Source organism: Pomacea canaliculata, linkage group LG1 (assembly GCF_003073045.1).
Source record: "Pomacea canaliculata isolate SZHN2017 linkage group LG1, ASM307304v1, whole genome shotgun sequence".
Taxonomy (NCBI): domain Eukaryota; kingdom Metazoa; phylum Mollusca; class Gastropoda; order Architaenioglossa; family Ampullariidae; genus Pomacea; species Pomacea canaliculata.
The window spans coordinates 14,033,496-14,056,479 of record NC_037590.1 but is presented as its reverse complement, the minus strand read 5'-3'; the positions used below and the strand labels follow the sequence as shown (position 1 = coordinate 14,056,479).

At 39.2% G+C, this 22,984-nt stretch overlaps 4 protein-coding genes across 4 annotated transcripts; 1 reads left to right on the top strand and 3 right to left on the bottom strand.

The window, feature by feature from the left end:
- Positions 1–1,854: 1,854 nt before the first annotated feature.
- Positions 1,855–6,542, top strand: LOC112567641 (solute carrier family 46 member 3-like). The gene is made up of 6 exons (XM_025244348.1): positions 1,855–1,980; positions 2,375–2,565; positions 3,341–4,092; positions 4,560–4,643; positions 5,239–5,395; positions 5,937–6,542. Exons 2-6 carry the CDS (start codon positions 2,408–2,410, stop codon positions 6,001–6,003), a joined length of 1,218 nt encoding a protein of 405 aa, XP_025100133.1. The 5' UTR covers positions 1,855–1,980; positions 2,375–2,407; the 3' UTR covers positions 6,004–6,542.
- A 1,697-nt stretch (positions 6,543–8,239) lies between these two features.
- Positions 8,240–11,857, bottom strand: LOC112567944 (proton-coupled folate transporter-like). The gene is made up of 6 exons (XM_025244872.1): positions 11,461–11,857; positions 10,944–11,134; positions 9,650–10,398; positions 9,269–9,352; positions 8,734–8,890; positions 8,240–8,362 (listed from the first exon to the last, which is right to left on the bottom strand). Exons 1-6 carry the CDS (start codon positions 11,794–11,796, stop codon positions 8,287–8,289), a joined length of 1,593 nt encoding a protein of 530 aa, XP_025100657.1. The 5' UTR covers positions 11,797–11,857; the 3' UTR covers positions 8,240–8,286.
- Positions 11,858–13,325: 1,468 nt separating this feature from the next.
- On the bottom strand, positions 13,326–17,606 carry LOC112577309 (proton-coupled folate transporter-like). Its single transcript, XM_025260368.1, has 6 exons — positions 17,013–17,606; positions 16,521–16,711; positions 15,361–16,112; positions 14,951–15,034; positions 14,437–14,593; positions 13,326–13,925 (listed from the first exon to the last, which is right to left on the bottom strand). The coding sequence occupies exons 1-6, from the start codon at positions 17,142–17,144 to the stop codon at positions 13,838–13,840; spliced, it is 1,404 nt and encodes a 467-aa protein (XP_025116153.1). The 5' UTR covers positions 17,145–17,606; the 3' UTR covers positions 13,326–13,837.
- Positions 17,607–20,052: 2,446 nt separating this feature from the next.
- On the bottom strand, positions 20,053–21,615 carry LOC112565564 (proton-coupled folate transporter-like). The gene is made up of 3 exons (XM_025241120.1): positions 21,018–21,615; positions 20,677–20,760; positions 20,053–20,213 (listed from the first exon to the last, which is right to left on the bottom strand). Exons 1-3 carry the CDS (start codon positions 21,613–21,615, stop codon positions 20,053–20,055), a joined length of 843 nt encoding a protein of 280 aa, XP_025096905.1.
- Between the last annotated feature and the right edge of the window lie 1,369 nt (positions 21,616–22,984).

The following is a 22,984-nucleotide window of genomic DNA, read 5'->3' as shown; positions in this document are numbered from 1 at the left end:
GTCAGGCGATGAATAGTTAAGTTTTTTATCCGTTGTAAAGTTTTCTCTGGTAGTAAAAAACAAGATTTTTCTAAATACTTGGTAAATTGTATCTGCAATACCTGGCCAATAGTCCAGTTAAAATGTCTTAACAACCTGAAGATGTTTGAAAACTCTGAATGTATTCTCTTTGGTATCAAGGCCAACAAATGTCCTTTCCTGAGTGGTCGAAAAGCAAAATTAGTAGAGCTCAGGGAAAAGCTGGTGTTAACTCGTTAAAAAGCGAGTAAAACATGCGCAAAGTAAAAAAAAGTACACAAAAGAGATTCAGCATTTTGGGTATCACCTGTTAAGTGAAAAACTCAAAGGAGAAAGCAAACACCGATGATTTAGGAAAGTCAAGGGAGATCAACAAGACTGCCAAGATTATCTCCCTGAAGATCATTTACCTGGTAGATACTACTGATACGGCCGTCACGGAATTTCGAGTCTGGCTATATCATAAAAATCCGTTGGCTTCTTATATACAAGAATCTTTCTAACTGAAAATGCAAAACTCTAAACTCTCCCTATAATTTTATTACACACTGCCAACTTCCAAAGGATTCTACGTTCATTATCTTGACACTACAGTCATTGTCGTGTGTCAACATGGGGGAGGCTGGAAGACAGAACGGAGATAGGTTTCGAATGAGCTAGATTTAAAGAGATAAAGTGTAAATCCCACATTGTATATATTTTCCCCAATTTAGCAAGAATAATAACATAAATCATAATTAGTTCCTTAATAGCATATGTCACAAGCCAGCGGATAAGTGTTTTTCATAAAGCAGCAATATACAGTGTCATGTTGAGTATTCGACTGGGAATGTTTTGTGCTCATACAGTAACTCAGACGATTCCTCCCCCCAAAACACACACACACACACAGCGAGATTTATTTGTACGCATACAAATATATACAGACATGTGTTGCCTATACACAGATGTACAACACCAAAGACACACTACAACACACGCCCACTCACACAAACAACAATACACATCCGCGCTACATTGGCACGCGCACAGACACACGAGTTGCCAGTCACTTTACAAAAGTGTAGTATCATTATTTTATGATGTTACTGGGAAAAACAACACTTTACAGTTAGTATGCACCTAAGGCTATATTCTTTGATCAAATTTCTTTGATCTCGTGTTTAGTTCAGAAAGAAAACCTAAGAATCAAGCAAGTAGAAAAATTGAACGTAAAGTTAAATGGAAATTTACAATTTCTCGCTATTAAAAGTTTTGATGAGTAAATATTCTGTGAGAATTTTTTTTTCACTCTATGTATGCGCTATCTCGATGTTGAAATAACATACAGAAGTAGGGTAAGAGATAATTATATATTGTAGAGTCATTGTTAAGACCACTTAACAAACTCTTCAAAAAAAATCTGGCATTGTTCCAGTGTTTCTTCTCATGCATAAAATGCCGGCAAAGTACTAGTTTTCTTCACTTTGGATAAGACAGTAAGCAGATTACTATAGTGTAAATAAGCATTGATCATTAGGACCACAACACTGACACAACGCATCACATGCTCGCGTTGTGAAATCAAACAAGTAGAAAGTAGTTTGTTTTATAAATCGAAAAAAGAGAGGTTTATTTCTGAAAATTGACTAAAAATGACAAAAGAACATCCACCCAAGTCTCATCCTAAAGAAGAGAAAGAAAACGCCAGTAATGATCACAGGAGCGGATATGAGAGTGGTGCCAACTACAACAAAGCACCAAGGCACCAACAGGCACCAAGGACGAGATGTGGCGCCATGGTGGCGGCCGTGAGACGAAACGCCTTCATCATCACCATGATGCTGCACTCATCGATGGACGCTCTGACTATATCTGTTTATAGTCAGTACCGATACAGATTTTTCCACCAGCTGCACGAGGACGAGCTTCGCAGCTACAACGACAGCGGTCCAGTGTGGAGAGGAGCTACCCGAGGAGAAGGTATGCTACCCTTTAGAACGATAGTTCACAATGTAACTGGCAACTATTATGAAGAAAGTAAAAGATACATCTTTGGGTAGCTTCCTTCGCAGGGATGTTCGCGGGGAAAAAGTCAGGGGAATGCGAGACCTTCGTGCTTCGGGGAGATAGGCGACGGACAAGGTCTTGGTCTTAGAGGACAACACCAACTGGTTTTTGGGGATGGGTGGGTTCAAAGTTTGGTCAAGGTTTAAGTTCCCTCTTAAGATTGCTTTAAACCTTGTTTTGGTGTGACAAGATTAGCTACTCAGGAACATAAAGACAAGGAGTAAAAGACCTACAGCAAAAATTTGTTTCTACACCACTGTAGTCTTGGTGTAGTTCACGGGTTCATTAATGTTTGCAATTATCAAAGGCTATCGAGAACAAGATCAGCCAAGAGACCTCCATGTGGAATATGTATGACCTTCTGGTCCTCATGCCACCACTGATGGTGGCTTCTGTTGTTCTGGGGATGAAGTCGGACCAGATTGGTCGCCGCTTTCTATTCCTCTTCCCTTTCGCAACGAGTTTGGCAGAGTGTGGCTTGTGGATGGCGGTCATCTGGTAAGTAGTAGTAGTAGTAGTAATAATAATAATAATAATAATAATAATAATAACAACAACAACAACACCACACAATCACGCTCACTAAGGAGAAAGCTCTCAGTGCTTAAGTAGGAGACATAAACACAATACAAAGGACGAAAAAAGAAACAGACAAGCGATGAACGACAAACATAACTGACACAACTAGAAATTAGTGAACAAACAATGAGCATGGAGAGTGTCATAAGTAGAGATAGACCAGCAGGAGCACAAGTTAACTGACTAAAATCACAAGTTTTGATGTGTATATATATATATTCATTGGTGTAAAGAGTGATGCTCGTGGACTAAATATCAACACGGTAGCTTTTATATAAACTGCTAGAAGCACGTGTAAAGAGAAATACAGTACCAAGTGAGTCCTGCGGATCTCGTGTGAAACGATCGAGTGTGGAAAACTTCCTCCTGTTCGCCCGGTAGTAAAGTGGGGACATCTCATTACCAGGGACTGTAAACAACAACTGTGACGGAAGGAATAGATTTGGACTTGAATGGACGTTTATTTTTACAAAGTACTAAGTCAACTGATACGAAAACGGATGTTAATAGAGAAAGAGAAAAAAAGATGTTTTTTTTTTGGAACTGCGCAGGTTATTTCATATGTAACAACACTAACCAGTGCATGAGTTATATGTCTGGATGCATACTTTGTTATCTACATATTTTCCATAATTTTTATTTTCGTATTGTATTAATCGTCTGCATATTAAAAAAACGAGGTTTTAAACGTAAGGTTCAACCTACACTATGGATGGACGCTAGTTGGCACTTTCTTGTGGGCCGTCTCTGGAGGAAGCATTAGCATGAGCTTTGCCTCCCTGGCGCTCATCTCCGATGACTATAGCAACCCTGAAGACGACAAGACCAAAGAACATGTCAGAGACGGGGAGCAGAAGACTGCCGAGTCGGAAGACACGGACCTGGATTTTTCCAGAGAGGGAAGTAGGACTTTTAAGTTTGTTCTTGTAGACATCATCAACATGTTAGGCTCTAGTGCCATGGGCTTCGCCTCAGGTTACATCATAACTGGACTGGGTTTTTTCTACTCCCTGGTTGTCGTTTTAGTCGTCAATTTTACCATCTTCATTTTTGCCTTCGCTTTCATTGAGGAGTCTGTCCAGCAGAAGAAGAGCATCAGCTTCATTCTGCCATTGAAGATCATCTACCGAGCACTACAGGACCCTCGCAAAAGGCTCACCATTATTTTCATCAACGTGGCCAACGTGTTGACCATCTTCGCTTTCGTCAGCGAAACGAACGTCTTGCCCACTTATCAGATGAGTCCTCCGTATTGTCTCAACTCGGAGGAGCTTGGGTGGATCGGTGGAGAGAGCAATGTGATTAGCCTCTTTACCATGCCTGTGCTTTGGTTCTGGCAGCGACTCCACTTGTCCGAGTCGACCATTGCAGCCCTTGGAATGGCTTTTGAGACTGCTAGTCAGTTCCTGATGGCCACTGTGCGCATGAAATGGGTCTTCTTTGCCGGTGAGTTAGTCTTTCCCCTGACTTTTGTTGCATTGTAACAGTGGTTCTCAACCGGGGTTCTATCGGGGTTCGTTGAGTTGGTCTCAGGGGTTCGGCGGAGCCTCCGCCACGGAGGATAAGACACACCAGACTGATTATGTAAATTTGTGATGACACTAATGAAGGGTTCAGTAAATGTTCATGTGAAACTTGTGGGTTTGCTATCTCAAACAAGGTTAAGAACCTCTGCATTGTAAGAAATGTTTGAAATCTGTGCTGGTTGATAACTGATGTGTAGTTTAGACCTTCTGATATTTATTTATTAATAGTGAAAAATGTCAACTGTAAAAGAGAGATATTCTTTGCGAGTACCAATCTTTGTCTTATTTTGGCAACTATAGATGTAGTCATCCTTTTTTCTAATGAAATACTATTTTAAATAAGCTTTCTATTTCCTTGACATGGTGCTTGGATGTTGCCACCTTTAGCCCCATTCATCTCCATTCCGGGGAAACTGGCAGGAGTGATGGCAAAAGCAATCACTTCTCGGATGATTGGTCGAAGAGCTTTCGGTAAGAAGTTTCTGGATGTTAACGATCAACACAAATATAAGAGACCTGCTTGTAAACTAAAATAATATTAATGTAGTTTACATTATAATGTCACGCTGTGTAAAAGTTTCATCAAACAATGAGAAATCATAATTTTAACCTTATTCCGACTACACACTCCTCTCGCAGCATTATTTTTATTCCTCTCTACACTACATTTACAAAAAGGAATATAAAAAAAGAAAAGAGAAAGAAAAATTATATACTTTAAACAAAATAGAAAAGATAATGAATGAATAAACTAATTTAAGAAAGAAAGAATAAAAAAATGCATATTCAAAAAAGTACTGAGACAAGAGATGAAGTGAATGAATGAATAAATTGACAAAACAAAGAAAGAAAGATAGAAAAGTAGAAAGTACATATAAAGTACAAAACCAAAGAATAAAAATGAACAATTCATATTTAGAAAATAACAGAGAGGAAAAAGAATCAATTAAGAAACAAACAAACAAAAAAACAAAAAAAGACGCGGATGAAAATTTTAAGAGAACTCTACAGTGTGTCAAAAATAGAGACCAGGTGACTTGTGGCTTAAAATTTTCTTTTCTTTCAGCTTCTACATTCGCCCTGATAATGTTATCCATGGAGATATCTTCCGTCATTGGAAATGTGACGACCAACTACGTGTACCAGTACACAGTGTCCACGGTGCCCACAGCCTTTCTCTACCTCGCTGGTTCCTCCTTCACTGCTGCCGGCATCTTCTACATGTGAGTGTCTAGTATCTAGCCCATGTCTACACATTTGTTTACACGCTTTGGCCCAAACAATCCTCAAGAACATTATCTGATGAAAATTGCCGCAGTGGTGTTGAATCCCAATTAAGCTCTGAAATTGTCGACAAATAATATGGAAGTAAGGAAATAAACCTAACTACAGTTTAACAATGTAAGAAATGTCCAGCGAGTGTTCGTTGGTCTTCTACTATTCCTCGTCTTCTTCAGATTAGTGCAAACGAATAAACAATGTACGCATATTCTGCCAGTAATCTTAACCAACACACCCTTACTTTAGCTTGTCATCTTTGTTTGTAGAGTGTGTGCCCAGGTATAGGGGCAGTTAGGTTGAGGGCCTCCGGTCTGGAAGGGTTAACAACAATGCACTAGTAAGATATGTTCAGAGCGTGTTCGTGGTTCTTTGATTATTCCTCGTCTTCTTCAGATTAGTGCAAACTAATAAACAATGTACGCATATTCTGCCAGTAATCTTAGCCAACACACCCTTACTTTATCTTGTTATCTTTGTTTGTAGAGCGGAGACAATCCGCCAGTGGCGACGTCCGACTGCACCGACTGCTGAGATGTCCTTTCCCGGCTAAAGCTCGGAAAATATTACAATAAGAGTGTGTGGTGGGAGTGCGATGGTTACAACGGTTAGAATGGATTTGTCTGAAAATATGTAATGGCTGGTCATGACCACTAATATTAAGTCAAAACCTTTTATCTTCTTTGTAAGGTTTTGGACTGCTGCTATGTCTAAAATTTCTTGATGTCCACCTCCAGCACCATTAAACCATTGTTCTTGCCTCTCCTTCGTTTTTACTATAATAGAGAACTGTGGATAGATCCCGCTATTTGTGGTAATTAAAAACATTTGTCTGTCAGTGCATTTCCTTGCATAATTTAAAAATAGTAAAAATCTGTAATTGAAAATAGTTTCACACTGAGATTGCGATGCCTTTGAAGTGTACTAACTAAAATGTCTCAAATGACTAAGGATTGTTGACTCCCTTTATTCAACCAAAAGACTAAAATAAAGCCTGTATTCTCTTTGGTATAAACAACAGCCCACGACCTTTCCTGAGTGGTTGAGTGAGTTTATGATTATCTCGTTTGTCGCGAAAATCCTGACCTGACCTTTTTTCTTCGTCTTCGTCCGGGAATTAGGGAGACAGAAAAAAAGCTTCTTGAAGGCTGTCAAGGAGTTTGATGGCGCTGCAGAGCCCAACGTTGTGTGTAGGTACAAGTCTCCTGTTCTGCCTCTAATTGGACTGAATAAAAAATTTCCTATTACCACCTATTTAAGCTGATCGACGTACCTATAGCAGTCTCCGGGAGACAAGTTAGATGACCCTTGACCTGAGTAAGATTTATAACCTTCCGAAATTTTTTTTAAAGTAATACATTTCACCAACTATCGCCTCCATCACACTTTTCAATTGATGTCAAACTGATTACATTTCAATTTTTTTCTTTAAGCAATAAACTCACACTTCCTCTTGAATTTTATTAACGGGGAAAGAACATTTTATTCTAAAATTGTGGACGTAAGGAGAAGGCGAAAATGTCAGTCATGTAAACAACGTCGATTCTACCATTAAGTGAAGTAGGCAGTCGCCCAGGGCACAGTCACAGAGAATGGCCTGCTACATTTTATAAAGTGATGAATAATATAAGAGAAAAAAATTCTTTTCATAGAACAACATTTACAGGTAACCTTTTCTCTGCTTGCTGGGTGACTTCATCAAGATATTTATTACAGGAGGGCGGGAAGACCGCTCTTTAAGTGACCAGGCAACCTGCTGGGAGGTTCATGGCAAAGGGACAGGGGAGGGGCGGCGTTGGTGGAGGGGGAAGGGCGGGCCCCTAGGATGGATGGGACCACATGTCATCCTTACCTTTCTCTTCTTTCTGAAGTCGGAAAAAGTTTCAAACTTATGTATAGAAAAAAAATACTGAGTTCAGGGAACACAACACTGACAATTTTGTTACGCTCAATATTTTTTCAAGTACGAACTTTAAACGCAAGAGTATTAAAATGTTTAAGAAACAGCTGTCAATGCAGAGTAAATCAAAGTTGAATAAAATATCTACTTTCTTGCCAAATTTCATTTCGATTTCTTTAATTCATTCTCACGAACCTGTTCTCTCATTAAGGCTGTGTACACCGGTGATGTGATTGTGATTTGATGATCTATAGTTTTGTACTTACTGTACTAAATATTTCACTTTCCTATTTAGTTGCTAAGTTTATTATTAGTCTCTATTAAATGGTGTCTTTAGTTGTCAAAGTGTCGTGTTTATTATTTAAGAGTATATCTATGTATATAAAGTTTAAACAGATACCTAGTTGTTATGCTCTATTGGACGAAAATTTGAAAGTAGTTTTTAATGGCTTATTATGCTATTGCTATTATGTGAAAGTAAGGAATGTCACACGTGATGAACATTCAGCTAGGTTATACACGTCAACAAAAATAGTTCTTTACAAATTAATTGGCATTGTCGATTGACTTGTCGAATGATTGATAAATATTTGGGCTGCACGTGTGTTCGCGAATGCAAATTTGATTAGTGATGATACCGGTAATATTTAAACCTTCTTTTAAAAATTTAAGACAATAGAGTTAAGCCTAAACGTATAATTATTCCAAAATGGTTCAGTTTTGAGAGGAGAGGAGGGAGTACATCATTTTGCTTTCGCCAACGAGGCAGCACTGCCTTCGTGTATGTGTGCTCGCGTGCATTAGTCTTAATGAATGCAAATAAAAACAACATATTTTTCATTAAAATAATCAATGAACAAATACAACAAACTACAAGAACATTGATCAATTGTCGAAATAATATATTTGTCAAAGAAAAGATGGGACTTTTCCTCGTTAGGGTGATACCGGAACTGTTGATTGTCCACTGGCGTCTTTCTTCGCGTATGAATGTTGTAAAATGGACTCGATGCTTCAAAAGACAAAACAAAAATTAAACACACTTACAGGCAGTAATAGTAGTAAAGTGAAATATAGAATACACAAGTGTAACATTTACATTTTTCATGACAATAACTTCATCAAATCAAAGGCTTAGGCCAACATTTTTACTTCATTCAGAAGACGTATATGTAGGACGTCCTCCCGACTGAGCGATTCTCGGTGCACACGTGCAGTAAGGGAGAGAAGTTGATACTTATTTCCACAATGCAAAGTATGAGACAAGTCACCTCCCCTTGCTCGCATTTAAAGTCTATGTGAATGTGATTGTGACAGGCAAACGATTAAATACAACTGAGATTAGTGATGATACAGTTGTAAGCCAAGAAGTTAAATACTTACGTGTACATTATTGCAGACACGGTAAACGTGGCTGTGGCCATATAGAAGGTGGCGGTAGGCACGGTGTCTATAAATGTCTTGTACAAGTAGCTGCCAGCTTGCCCTCCAGCAAAACCAAACAACTCATCAATAGCCAACATTGCAGCAAAGGATGATGCTTAAAAAAAACACAGAGGAAAAGATTCGAAGTACTTTATTCTTTCTTTCAAAAAGCAGGTGTGAGTGAAATAGTTAAACCTTAGTTATACCAGTTGCTGGAACAACAAAAGGAGCAATAAAACATTTTTATCCAAACAGAGAAAAACCCAGCAGGCGGCAACGTAAGCGACTTTTATTGTGGATACAATATTGCAAACAAAAAACAAAAACAAAACAGCGAGTTCACCAAGAAATGCATGCTTGAACCCGATGTGGTCAACATCACATGCCCAGACAAGAAAAGAGGAGTTGAAAAAAAGCACAAAAGCAAACAAACAAAACAAATCCAAGAAAAAGACTAACAAAGAGAAATAGAGGACACCACACGGATACATACCGAGGGCTTGACGTCCGACCAGTCGCGAGATGATGATCTTTGTCATGGAAGAGCACAGAAGGCCAGGAACAGCGATGATCGGCGCTGCACAATAATATAAACGAACAGTAAATGTTGATAATTTAAAATCATAAGTTATATTTTTTAATAAAAAGAAGATATTAATGTAGACTAATAATTGAAGAGTATAATTTATTAGACTATTACTATGGTTTAACTAAAGTAAGAGAGCAGAGATATCTAAGACTTAGACATTCAGACTTGTGAGAAGGAAATCAGCAGGGGACACAATGACAAGAAGAGAAGACCTGACTGTAAAATAAGGTTTGGGGGATTTGTCCAGTGTTGAGGACAACTCGGTGATACAACGGGAATACTCACCAGCAAAGAAAACCCAGATCTTGCGAACGGTGGCCAGAAGCACAGTCCCGATGATCTCGCAGACGACACCGATGGCGGCAATGGTGGACTCTGTGAGGCCGATTTTTCGCCACAGCCACAGCAGGGGAATGGTCACGATGGCTCGAAAGCGAGTCTCGCTGGACACGTGACCCAGGTCCACGGAGTTCAAACAAAATGGAGGACTCATCTGATAGATCCTCATCACTTCGAACTCCGTCACGTAGGACACGACAGTAAAAATAGCCGCCAAGTTGACCAGCAGGAGGGTTCGTCTCTTTCTCGGATTTTTTGTCGTCAGGAAAATCGTCTTGACGGGCGCGAAGAAACCCGAGCTTTTCTTTTGCTGGCTAGTCTCGGCGATGAAAGTGTAAGCAAAGGTGAAAAGAAGGATCTTCAGGACGATGACGCCGCAGAGGGTGTAAAAAGAACCCGTTCTTTGGATGATGTAGCCAGTGACAAGGGAGAGAAGGCTAGACAAAAAGGTTTTTGCAACTGTCAGCGACACTATTTTTAAAGCCCTTTGATTCTCCCGTGACATGTCCAGCTCATCGCTGTCCTCCTTCTGACTTTTCTCATTATCGGACGGAGAGCTTTCTTTCTCAGCTTCGCCTTTCTTCCCGTGCGTGTCTGAGATGAGCGCATAGGCTGTGAGGTTCATGGCGATGTATCCTCCAGACAGGCTCTTAATAAAATCACCAACGAGTGTGAAACCAAAGTGCAGTTTTAGTCTGAAAGTGAAACAAGACATATTTTCTGAACAATCACACGGGGATTGGGACTGAACTAGTTCATCAGAAGCTAACATAAAAAAAATTAAAAACCTTATATAAATACAAAACATTATTCTTTAAACTACATGCTACTTTAAATTGCATGTCAAATATTGGTGGAGAACTGTTTAGCAAATACGATTTTGTATTGGTGATAATCTGAGACTGACAGACGCCATAGAAATCAATCTTCACGGTCCACAAGATGCTGTTCCTCCTTTATTCCTTAGCTTACTTTGTTTTCAAATAAAGACAGAATGAAGATATTTTTGTCTAATGTGTGGAGCATTTGGTCAGAGAAAATACAATTGACTTTGTGCTTGCTTCTTTTACCATTTTAGGTTTTAGTTTTTATGTTCTCTTATGGTAAATCTTTACTGAACAGTGCATGTGAAACCTTCTCCCCTCCGTCCCTTTCCAGAGAATTCCCAGGTGTAAGGTTTGAAATCAGCTTCACAGACACAGACCAAAGGCTTTATAAGACAGAGGACACGCGCACTCACCGAATGATGACAGCGAGAAGCATGAAGTCCAGCGTCATGACGACGTACGGGAGGAGATAACCCAGGCGACGACCGATGCGGTCTGACCTCAGGGCAATGATGAAGGCGGCGACGATGCATGGCAGGGTGGTGACGTACTGGCTGTACATCTCCCACTGGATCGTCTCGCGACTGATGCTGTTTTCAATCTCCTGTCCACGTGATTCAAACATTAGTGTTGTCATGATTATTTTTTGTGGTTTGTAATATTATTGAAGGTCAGGGGTTCTAGAGAAATCCCACCAACATGTTCTAAGACTCGCTAAGAATCTAAAGAGTAAGTAAATAGTTTTTTTCTTTACTAATTTACTCTTCCATCCTGTCATTTAAAATTCAGAGTCAGTCATTAAAAATCCCGTTTTAATATCAATCTTGCAATTTAATCCTTATTCTATCCATCTTTGATACCTGAGAATGAGTACATTTAAATGTGTAGATAAATCAAACGAGTATATGAGTGTGTTTCCGAAACACTTACTTGCACCTCTGGCATCAGTGCAACACCGCATTCTCTGGTGATGTTGAACTTCGACAGTTGCGACGCGTAGAGGTTGTGGAAGAAGTTGTAGCGGAACTGACCCTTGACCGCCGCTTGCAGGTCGTCCAGCATGTTGCTCATCATGTACGTCACGACAAACGCATGTCGCTGCAACAAGTTTCGTCCTTCCGGTTCCTGCTTCTCGTTATCAGACATCCCAAGGTTGATGCTGGTCATTGCGCCGTTGACTTCCTGTTGACATTGAACACCGTGTGGATGTCCCGATGACGGTTCGTTCCTCGTCCTGCCACTGACAAGTTTTCCTTCGGCTGCCATCCTTTGGTTTGGTGCGATGGTCGAGAGGAAGGAGTAAATATCTGTTGCGTTTTGCGAGAGGTAGCCGAGGGAAAAAATCCGAAACACAAGCAGGGTGACAATATCTGCTTGATAAAAGTTCTTATGTACTAATCGGTGCCAACTTTGGTGTAAAGCCACTCGTTAGATGGAAAAAAAGTTCGTTTGAAGATGAATCACGAACCAATGTTGTTGATGCAATTCTTACCCTCATTTTAGTTTGAGGGCTACTTTAACAGGCTTCAGGACCTTAAAATAGCAATGCCTTTAGACCAATCGTTGTTGTTTTGGTTGGGGTTTTTTCCCAAGTGAGATATCTTCTACAGCTGTCCATGTAGCAGTGATACTTTTAATACATCTTTAAAGATGCGAAGCTTATTCACAAGCTACAACAATATTATCCAATTTATATAGCGCAAAATGATGCTCACATAGGAGCAGGCACTCAGCGCTTGATTCAATGGGAGGTCAATTAAATCAATGTGTGGTACATAAAGTACAGATAGTACTCATAAATCGGAATAATTTAGTTCGCTCATATTATTATTGCAAAGGATTTTGCAACTCTAAAAAACATTTTATATGTCATTTCGAAGCCTTGTATCCTGTATGTGCTTGTGAGGGTTTTGTTGTTGCTGTTGTTGCTGTTGCTTTTCCTGTTGCTGTTACAGAGGATGGGTCTTACGAGACTGAGGTCAAGCACAGCTCTGGTTTGACCTATGGGTTTTTATCTTGTCAATCTTAGACCATAGATAAGTCTGTTGATAACTCGTCCCTATTTCGTATTAGTCTTTTTTTAAATTACTCGTGAATAAAACTCCAGTCATCTTTCTGACCAGCTTCATCTCTCCGTATCTCAGTCTACGTTATAGCTACTGCGTGTATAGTTGTAGCTACTGTGTGTAGTAGTTATAGCTACTGTGTATAGTTGTTATAGCTACTGTGTGTAGTTGTTATAGCTACTGTGTGTAGTTGTTATAGCTACTGTGTGTATAGTTGCAGCTACTGTGTGTAGTAGTTATAGCTACTGTGTATAGTTGTTATAGCTACTGTGTGTAGTTGTTATAGCTACTGTGTATAGTTATTATAGCTACTGTGTGTATAGTTGTAGCTATTGTGTGTAGTAGTTATAGCTACTGTGTGTAATTTGTTATAGCTACTGTATATAGTTGTTATAGCTACTGTGTATAGTTTTTATAGCTACTGTGTGTATAGTTGTAGCTACTGTGTGTAGTTTGTTATAGCTACTGTGTGTATAGTTGCTATAGCTACAGCGATAACTATTTGTTTTACCTTCAGTAATTGGCGTTTGTCTAACAAGCAGGTAGAATCGGTAAAAGACTCGCAGATGATGAGGTGGATGAAAAGAGACAAAGAACAGAGAACTTGCTAGCAGTGTATGTATGGATAGATATAAGTAGAAATAGATGAAAAGGTTGAACAGCCTCACCCGCCCTTTCTCAGTTGCAATAATATGATATCAAACAGCATGAACATTAAAAAAGTCTTGATTCAGTACTTTCACTTTATTCTTGGCATAATTTGTACCTGACTGTGCACTGTACACCATATTTACATGCCAAACCTCACTTGAGCATAAGTACTTACACTAAACCACATACATAAAGGCTAAATGCAGTTTTAGAGTTGTTAGTACAATATCTATTTATATTTTAAAAAGTCTCAAAAATAAATAATCAAAATTACTTGGTTACTGCTGTAATTATCATTAAATGATTTTTGACTTTGAGTCTGAGCCAGTCGTAGCAGGGTAACGGGTTTGTAAGATTGTAGTCAACACCGAAAATAATGTCGTTTTTTTATTTTCAACTCTTCTATATATCATTCACAGATGCAGAATATGTTACCAGTATTAAATACAGTGGAAGACACCGATCTATCCATCAAATTTACAAAATTAACAAAATGTACATCGTAGTCTTGCTTAGCATAAACATTATCAATATATATATATATGTGTATAATAAATCTCTGTTAAATGAGTCCTAAGAGAGTCTGGTTGTCAGGGACTGGTTACAGTGGGTGAATCCATGTTTATCTCGGTCTGGGTGTCTGTCCTGGAGTATCTCCGCTGTAAAATAGTTTCGGTTCTGCAAGCACAAACACACACACACAATGATGACATGCCAAACTTTCAAATAGTGTGTGATCCATTCAGAAAGAGATTATCATTAAAAACAAGAAAATAACTTCAAGTTTTTACTTAAAGAAAGTCTGGTAATTTAAGACTCAGAGGGAAATGTAAAACTAGTTCAACCAGGTACATGTACACAGTTATTTAAGAGGCAGACACTATATTCGTAAAAAATGCAAATATCCTAGACTAGTTAGTCCTACAGTTGTGTTTAAACTATGTCAGCCATCGTATCTCCCTTTCCTTTCATAAAATGGCCAGAAAAATTATGAAACCCACTCGCGGAAAGGGACATTTCAAGTAGGGTCTCTCTCTCTCACACACACACACACACGAAGTTCGACAACCTATGCAGTTACAAATCTACAAAGAGCAAGCCAAAAGAAAAAATACAAAAACAAATTTTCGACAATAAAGACGATAATGACGATGACACTAAGCATGGTAAAAGCACGGCCTGTACTTACGTATACATGGCTGCTGACACTGCGAAGGTAGCCGCGGCCAGGTAGAAAGGAGCTGTCGGTACAGTGTCCACAAACTTTTCGTATAAATAGTTTCCAGCCTGCCCTCCTCCAAATGAAAACACTTCGTCAATAGCCAACATCACGGCAAATGAAGATGCTGGGGATGAAAGTGCAAAGAAGAAACTTGAGAAGATGCTCTTCAGTTACAGAAACATCACTCTGCAGATACACATCGCTTTGCGACTGTCTAAAGAAATGTTGCCTACACCAAATAATTCTTTCTGTATTAGAATACCTACTCCACCCAGACTTGAGAAAATATTTCTCTTAACTTACTACTTACAGTGTATATATATATTATATTTGTGTTGCTTTATTTAATACAGGATTAATATAAAACCCGAAGTGGATTCGTTATCGAGAAGAGCGATAACATTTCTTATATTTTTAGTGGGAGAAAATAAACTTGAAACATGTTTAAAACCTGAAAGTTTATCAGAAACTCCATACTAACCGAGGGCTTGGCGACCAACCAGCCGTGAAGTGATGGCCTTTGTCATGGACGAGGACAGCGACCCAGGAATAGCTACAACAGGCACTGAAGTGAAAGAAAGGTTACAAGAAAATAAGGATTTGAATACCACTTGAGTAGTTTCTCTTTAAATAACCTTTAACTTCACTATTTCATCACCAGTGCTTGGCTTGTTTCTATGGAGACGTTGTGTGAGCAAGTGCGTGTAAGAAGACAGAAATAAGAGATGGACGAAGGACAAAAATTAGAATAGAGTAAAATAGAGTTACATATAAAATAAAACCTATATCTTATAAAGAGAAACCCTACTTATGTGGTAAAGCAATATTATTTAAAAGAATTATATGGTGGATATTTAATGGACACTTAAATGGACACCAGCGTAGACGTACCTACGAAGAAGACCCAGGTTTGACGAACTGATGCCAACAGAAATGTTGCAGCAACCGAGAAGTAGGTGCCGACTGCAGCGATGGTGGACTCCATGAAGTGCAGTCGTCGCCACAGCCACAGGACAGGAATGGTGAAGATGCCTCTGAGGCGAGTCTCACTGGACAGGTAGCCCAGCTGCACTGCGTCCATACAAAATGGAGGGCTCATCTGGTAGATCGTCATCGTCTCCCTCTCCGTGACGAAGGACACGACGAGGAAGACGACCGCCATGTTGACGAGGAACAGGGTGCGGCGATTTCTGGGATCTTTTGTTCTCTTCAGGATGATCTTGAGCGGTGTGATGAAGCCTGGACTCTTCTTTTGCTTGCCTGTCTCAGTGATGAAGAGGAGAGCGAAAATGAACAGCAGAATCTTGAGACCGAGGGTGATGCACACCGTATAGAAAAAGCCAGCGTACTGGATGACGTAGCCAGTGGCAAAGGAGATGATGCTGGAGGCCAGATCATGCGCGACGTGAAGAAGAACGATTTTGAAGGTTCGTTGCTTCTCTCGAGACATGTCGAGGTCGTTCTCGACGTCATCGTCTTTTTGTTCATGTTTGTCGGCAGTTTTGTTCTCCTCCTCTGGTTTCTCTTTCTTTCCATGCGTGTCTGAGATCACAGCATAAGCAGCCAAACTCATGGCCATGGTTCCTCCAGACAAACTCCTCACAAAGTCACCTATAAGTGTGAAGCCGAAGTGTAGCTGCAGCCTGAAAAGGATTTCCATGATAAGGACAAAGTGTAGCTAACAAATACTTTACAGGAATCTGTTATTTAAACATTTGAAATTATCCCAATTTCAGTTCAGCTATTACCATCTTAAGTTTATTCACAGTTCAAACAATTTTAAATTAAACCATATTTTACCACCTTTGTACAGTTCATTTCGTTTATGCTTATGACTGAAGGATATTTATTAATAGGAACAACAAATTTTCCCAATTAAACTCGATTTAGAACTTCTCTTTCAGCTCTAGATTACACAATGTTCTCAAGAACCAGGAGGTTATAAAAGTAAACACAGTAAACCTTGTTCTAGATCAAACACTTTCTTTAGAATTTTGTTATTATGATAATTGATTATTGTCATGTGCCTGCAGAGTCTACAGTCAACTTACTGAAGGATTACGGCTAGAAGAATGTAGTCGACGAAAGCTGTAATGAAAGGGTAAAGGAAAACAAAACGGCGGCCTATCTGATCTGACTTGAGGCCCATCACCAGAGCGGTCACAATGTGAGGTACAATGGTGACGTAGTTATTGTACAAAGTCCATTGGATCGTCTCACGGCTGATGCTATTCTCAATCTCCTACAAAAGAAGATGTTCGTGGTTATATCATGTACTTCAACAAAAAATTTTATGTTTGCAGTTTTATGTTTACATTTATATTTAGGCACTCGACATATTTACATTGATACTGGTAGAAAAAAACAACAACAACAAAACAACAAAAAAACACACACAGACATAGACAAAAACACTCTCTCTTCATTTATGACATGTAGCATTTAACTGACGGACGTATGTTTTTATTCAATAAACAATTTATTGAAAATATGTTAACTCTCTTTAAAACAATTGTTGCATATATATATATACTTCTACTCGCCTGGACTTCTGGCTGAAGGCTCACACCGCATTCCTTGCTGACATTGTACTTGTGGAGCTCACTGGCGTACTTGGAGTGAAAGAACCGGTATCGGTACTGACTCTTGGCAGCCAGGGCCAGACCGTCTATCATTCCATTCAGCAGCAGGGTGATGAAGAAGGCGTTGCGCTCTAGAAACGACCTCTTATGTGACCCGTGATGGTGGCCATGTTTTGGTCCATCGTGGTGTCCATGTTCTGAGCCATTGCGAGATTCATGTTTTCGTCCATGATGGCGCCGTGCTTGGACTCACCGTCGGGGTCCATGCTTTGGGCCGTCATGGCAGCCATGTTTTATGCCGTCGTGGTTGCTGTTCTGTAAAACATTCTTTTTGTTTGATGGCTCATTTATTTGTTGATTCTTGTTCAGATCGTATTCCACGCTCTTTGAAACTTTTTCCTTATTTTCCATTTCCGTTCTATATTCTTTGTTTTCATTAAAAGTTGTTCACCACGGTTTCGCTTTTCTTGTAAATCAGCTTTTAAAATTTTTGTTATGTGAGATCGGCATTCCAGATGTTGGACAGCATTAGGCACTGCACTGAGACACTGGTCCAGTAGACAGAACAGGTGTGTATTATATACCAGGTTGTATTTTGTAGAAGTAAAACACTCCTACCAAAACATTGCGCAAAGTCTCTGTAGCCTGTCATGCTATCTTAACCTGTTCAGTGCAGCCAGCATCACGATCACGTGATCTCATTGAATACATTATTTTCGAGGCACGTAGGCTGCACAAGAGCTACACCAAATATCTTGAAGATCTCTTAGCTGTAATAATATCATCTTGAGAGGCGACTGCTTTGGGGGACACCTTAAAAAGCGCGTGCGCAAAGGTGACGAGCCTTCTAATAATACACACTCACTGATAACAGAAATACACATTTATAACAGTGGTTTGCAATTCTTTTGAATACTTTTTCAATAAATACTACGCTTAATTTAAGAGGGAAGAGATTAGAAAAGCTTTGAGACTGAGATCACTATTGTTAACTTGTCATCTTTCCAGTGGCTTGAAGTTTGGACCAAAATCTTTACTGACAGATGTTTTCTAAATTTTTTGTCCTGGAGGGGAGTGAAGGACAGATATCATTCCATATTGCATATTCCACTCTGTCCTTAATTGTGGACAGACGTATTTTATGTTTAACACACATGCATATATGTCTTAATCCCATTTGCAAAATTCAAAAGATGTGCGATTTTTAATAAGTAACTTAAACTGCACTGACAACTGTGTGGGAGATGAAATTTTGATAAAAATTAATTTAAGCAGTGTGATTTGTGTAAACATGTATTTATGTGTCACCAAATATGAGTAAGTTGCAAATGCGTGTGTATGAGAGAGAGAAAAAAAGAAAATGATCCATACACTCCTTTGTCCATTTTTTCTTTAGTTGCTTCTTCATCTCTGTCAGCACCAACACCATTCATCAATATCATCAACATTGATACCTTTGATAAGGTCAAGAAATTTATTTTACAAGTGAACTACGAGTCACAGCGTTTAATCTAGATACAAGAAAGACCACATGTGCTGGAGAGGGTCGGGTCAGGAGCAACAGGTTGACACCACTTCAAAAGGAGGTCGGGTCAGGTGACGCCAGCGATAAGCCGTGACGATTGACAGAAATGCTAAGCGCTCGTCCAAACACTCAAACCAACCAAAAACATTATTTAAAGATAACAAAGCTTCTAAAAGCTGTCATATAAAATTAAACATTGAATTATTTGACTAACGATCAACAACAAATAACAAGTGTTTCGTAGGGTTTGTTCAGTTTCTTCATGAACTTGTTCTTGAGCATCTGGATTGTCCTCTCCGTATCGCAAAGCAGGAGCCTTTTTAAAGTCAACAGGTTGCTGTGCTGAAGACCAAATTCAGTTCCCTTTTCAAATGAACTGCTTGAGTCTTTGGTTTTTAAAGACAAAGAGTACAGCACCTTGTGGTTTTCTTTTCATTTAAAACGTTAAGCTGATGTGTATTTTACAAATGGTAGTCGATGCATGACAATAGATATAGTTAAAACATGAGGCTATTAAACATTTTTTCCATATTTTACATTTAAAATAAAAGAAAACTCAAGTCATGAGGACAATGATAAAAAAGCAGTTCTTTTAAAAACGTCATTTGGGAGCTTGGGACTTAGGATTGAGGTGTTAGAAATGGCAATTATCTTGGTGCAAACTTTATACAAGAATAATTTTCGCTCGTCTCCGTCGATCCCTTTCTTTTCCCTGCCAGTCCCTAGCCAGTCCCTAGCTAACCATTTAACAGCTTGACCAGTAAGAGAAAGTACGCTGCACCATGAACACTCTAAAAAACAACACACGAACAAATATTTTCTTTAATCATTAACTTTAATGCAGAAACTCTGGTATATAAAAGAGGTGTATCACAGTTTAAACAAGTGTTTTCTTCAATCATTAATATAGAAACTCTGGTATATAAATGAGGTGTATCACAGTTTAGAAAGTTTCTCTCTCTCTGTCTCTCCCACACACATGCTTGCCCCTCAGTTCCTGGTAGGGAACACATATCCATAGAGAGACACATGTACACACGTACACAAAGTAGTTACTTCTGTTTTACATCTTTATACATGAATATTCTGCTTACAACTGCAAAGCTGTGCGATAGCGAATACGATTGCGAAAGAACCAATTCAAGTATATCAACCAACTGAAAAAAAATACAGTTGCAAGATGGACATCCTTCCTTAGTATGCATCGCCTAGCTTAGCACATGTACATGTTGTCGTGGTTAGCGATGACTATACAATATAAAGCTCAACATCAGGTATTATTTTGTTTTAGGGCTGGAACCACATTTACTTCCCTTTGAGCGTCTGTCGTCACATACCTGCGCTGCAACATGGTTTCGGCTCTGCACAAAGAATGCGACACCAGTAAGTCTATTGTAAATGTTAAAATCTGTTCAAAAAGAATGGTAGCTTTCATGAAGACGATGATTTCAATAAGATTTGTAACAAGGTATGCACTTACGTGTACAAGACTGCTGATACTACAAACGTAGATGATGCTAGGTAGAAGGGTGCTGTTGGCAGAGTGTCTACAAAATGTTGGTAAAGGTAGTTTCCAGCCTGTGCTCCTCCAAATGAAAACAGTTCTTCAACAACCAGTATCAAGGCAAACGTGGACGCTACTCACGGTCCCCCCCACACACACACACAAAACAAAAGTCAAAAACAAAAAAAAAAAGTTTAGTTTGTGAAAACAGTTAGATGTTATCAGTAATAATAAAATTCCAAAAATGTAGTTAAAGACGCCTTTGTCAAATTTTGGTAAATCTTTGAAATATGAAATAATGAACCCGATATGATTTTTAAATTGTATTTTTCCATCAACCTGCAAGTGCGAAATAAACATACTTCCCAAATGTGATCTGCATTACTTAAGTTTGATTTTATCTGCAGACAAGAGTTCTACATATATTTATTAATGTTTCGATAACATGAGAAAAAATGTGATGTTCTTGATAGAACAAAAAAAATAAATAAAAATAGAAAAACAATAATACAATGAGAGTTCTTAAAAAATTCATTTACAACTGCAAATTGCTTTTTGTTTTCTTATTTTAGTTTTGTTTTTTGATCGAACTTTACCGAGTGCTTGACGTCCCACCAGCCGTGTCGTTATGGCCTTTGTCATTGATGATGACAGCGCACCAGGAATAGCTACAATAGGGACTGAAAAAAATAAACCTGGTGATTTAAATGTCCATAAGAATATATGAAAGGAAACACAAGGACCAAGGATCTTACGATGTCCAGAAAGCATTATAAACGCTAATTTGAAACGTAAAAGAGATAAATGAAACATGAAAACTAACAGGAACTGCTGCTAAGATACTACACAAGCACAGACATTCGCACATTGCACGCACACACACACACACAAAATAAACACACATTCAAGCTAAACATCCCAAGTTTAGAGCACATACCTACAAAAAAGACCCAGCTTTGACGAATAATTGCTAGCACAAAGTTTGAAGCGGCGTCAGAGTACATCCCCACAGCAGCGATGGTGGACTCCATGAAGTGCAGTCGTCGCTGCAGCCACAGGACAGGAATGGCGAAGATGCCTTTGAGACGAGTCTCGCTGGACAGGTAGCCCAGATGCACGGAGTCCATACAAAACGGTGGACTCATCTGGTAGATCGTCATGACGTCCTTTTCGGCAATCCGCGACACGACCAGGAACACGATCGCCATATTGACGAGGAGAAGGGTGCAGAAATTTCTAGGATTCTTCGTGGTCTCCAAGAGTGTTCTGAGAGGCGCGATGAAGCCTGGACTCTTCTTCTGCTCACCTGTTTCAGTAATGAAGACGAAAGCGAAAATGAAAAGAAGAAACTTTAGCCCGAGGGTGATGCACGCGGTGTAGAAGAAGCCAGCACTCTCGATGACGTAGCCAGTAACAAACAAGACTAAACCGGAAGCCAATTCATTTCCAATATGAAGGAGAACTATTTTGAAGGTTCGTTGTTTCTCGCGAGTCACGTCCAGGTCGTTGTCGCTAATCATCATCTTCTTTTCCATGCTTATCAAGTATTTTGCTGGTCTCGTCAGGCTTTTTGCTGTCCCATCCTCTTCTCTTTTCTTTCCGTGTGTGTCGGAGATGATAGCATAAGCAGCAAAATGCATGGCTGATGCTCCTCCCGACAAGCTTTCATGAAGTCACCTACGAGTGTCAAGCCAAAGTGCAGTTTCAGCCTGAAAAAGATTTCAGTGGCAAACAAAATGTGCTGCATGCTCTAAAAGAAAGATTGTTATATTTCAAAATGATGTAAGAACAGCTTTAAATACTGATTGGTTGGTCAATGAACTTTGTCCCCTACCGTTGGTAGCTACTGATTTTGTTCATATTTATGAAACATATTTTCTCCAGTTTGCTTAGCATTCCCATATGGGTAAATCTGCTACCCGCAAATAATGACTGAAATGCCTTATCCGCGAAATCTTGTTTGACAACCCACATGTATTATTCAGCGGGTATAAAGCGACTAACCTAATAGTTGCATCTTCTAAATCTGAACCTGAAGATTTTTTCAATAATAAACACAAACACTTTCAATTTGCTGATTGTGGGGAAGTAAATCTCACGAAGTGTACTCACTCGATGGTTACAGCTAAGATACTGAAGTCCACAAAAGATGTGAAGATAGGGTAGAGGAAGACAAAGCGACGACCAATCTGGTCCGATTTGAGGCCCATTACCAAAGCTGTCAAGATTTGAGGTACAATGGTGACGTAATCGCTGTATAAGGCCCACTGAGCCGTCTCACGACTGATGGTATTCTCAATCTCCTGCAGAAGATGTTGATGTCCATAGTCATGTAACCTAAAGATGTTCATGATTATGCTCTCATTAAGAACGTCTGTATGACTACGAATATGTTTCCCAAAGATTAACTTTGGTTAAGGAACAAAGGACTCATCGTAACAGGATGAGGTACTGGTCTCTTTTACCTTTGCATCTGATCAGAAATATTCCGTATTTCCGTGTGGCCTTTGCAATGGCTTATCAAATGACACCGAATACATACGTTGCATTTTTTTTTTAAAACATTAGGTAAGCACAATACAAAAATTTGTAAGGATTATCCCATGATGATGCCGACTAAACCATCATAGAGTAAAGTGAGAAGGCAGAAAATTCAAGGATCGGTCAAACCTCACTAAACATGAACATTACCATTAACGCAAACGCTTGGAAGTCAGAAATTTAAAAGATAGACAAAAATGTACACTAGGGACAGCTTTTCCATGACGATCCTAAGTTTTCTACCAAACCTATTACTGTCACCACTCCCAGACCCAACAAAATCTTCAGATTTCAGACTAAAAAAAAAGACAAGTACGTTTACATGCGGAAGGAACATCATACTAAAACTGAAGTCGTGCTTCG

Bases quoted from the DNA above. Each gene is read 5' to 3' on its own strand.
- LOC112567944 (XM_025244872.1), bottom strand. From the start codon at position 11,796: ATGGCAGCCGAAGGAAAACTTGTCAGTGGCAGGACGAGGAACGAACCG. The intron at 11,135-11,460 runs GTAAGTGTTTCG...TCACGTGGACAG, and splicing joins CACTGATGCCAGAGGTGCAA to GAGATTGAAAACAGCATCAG. The intron at 10,399-10,943 runs GTGAGTGCGCGT...TTTCACTTTCAG, and splicing joins CTTCTCGCTGTCATCATTCG to ACTAAAACTGCACTTTGGTT.
- LOC112567641 (XM_025244348.1), top strand. From the start codon at position 2,408: ATGTGGAATATGTATGACCTTCTGGTCCTCATGCCACCACTGATGGTG. The intron at 2,566-3,340 runs GTAAGTAGTAGT...TTTAAACGTAAG, and splicing joins TTGTGGATGGCGGTCATCTG to GTTCAACCTACACTATGGAT. The intron at 4,644-5,238 runs GTAAGAAGTTTC...CTTTTCTTTCAG, and splicing joins GATTGGTCGAAGAGCTTTCG to CTTCTACATTCGCCCTGATA.
- LOC112565564 (XM_025241120.1), bottom strand. From the start codon at position 21,615: ATGGAAAAGAAGATGATGATTAGCGACAACGACCTGGACGTGACTCGC. The intron at 20,761-21,017 runs GTATGTGCTCTA...TATTTTTTTCAG, and splicing joins AAGCTGGGTCTTTTTTGTAG to TCCCTATTGTAGCTATTCCT. The intron at 20,214-20,676 runs GTAAAGTTCGAT...GACCGTGAGTAG, and splicing joins GGTGGGACGTCAAGCACTCG to CGTCCACGTTTGCCTTGATA.
- LOC112577309 (XM_025260368.1), bottom strand. From the start codon at position 17,144: ATGATAGACGGTCTGGCCCTGGCTGCCAAGAGTCAGTACCGATACCGG. The intron at 16,113-16,520 runs GTAAGTTGACTG...AATCCTTTTCAG, and splicing joins CTTCTAGCCGTAATCCTTCA to GCTGCAGCTACACTTCGGCT. The intron at 13,926-14,436 runs GTAAGTACAGGC...TTGTGCTTGCAG, and splicing joins GTGTCAGCAGCCATGTATAC to AACCGAAACTATTTTACAGC.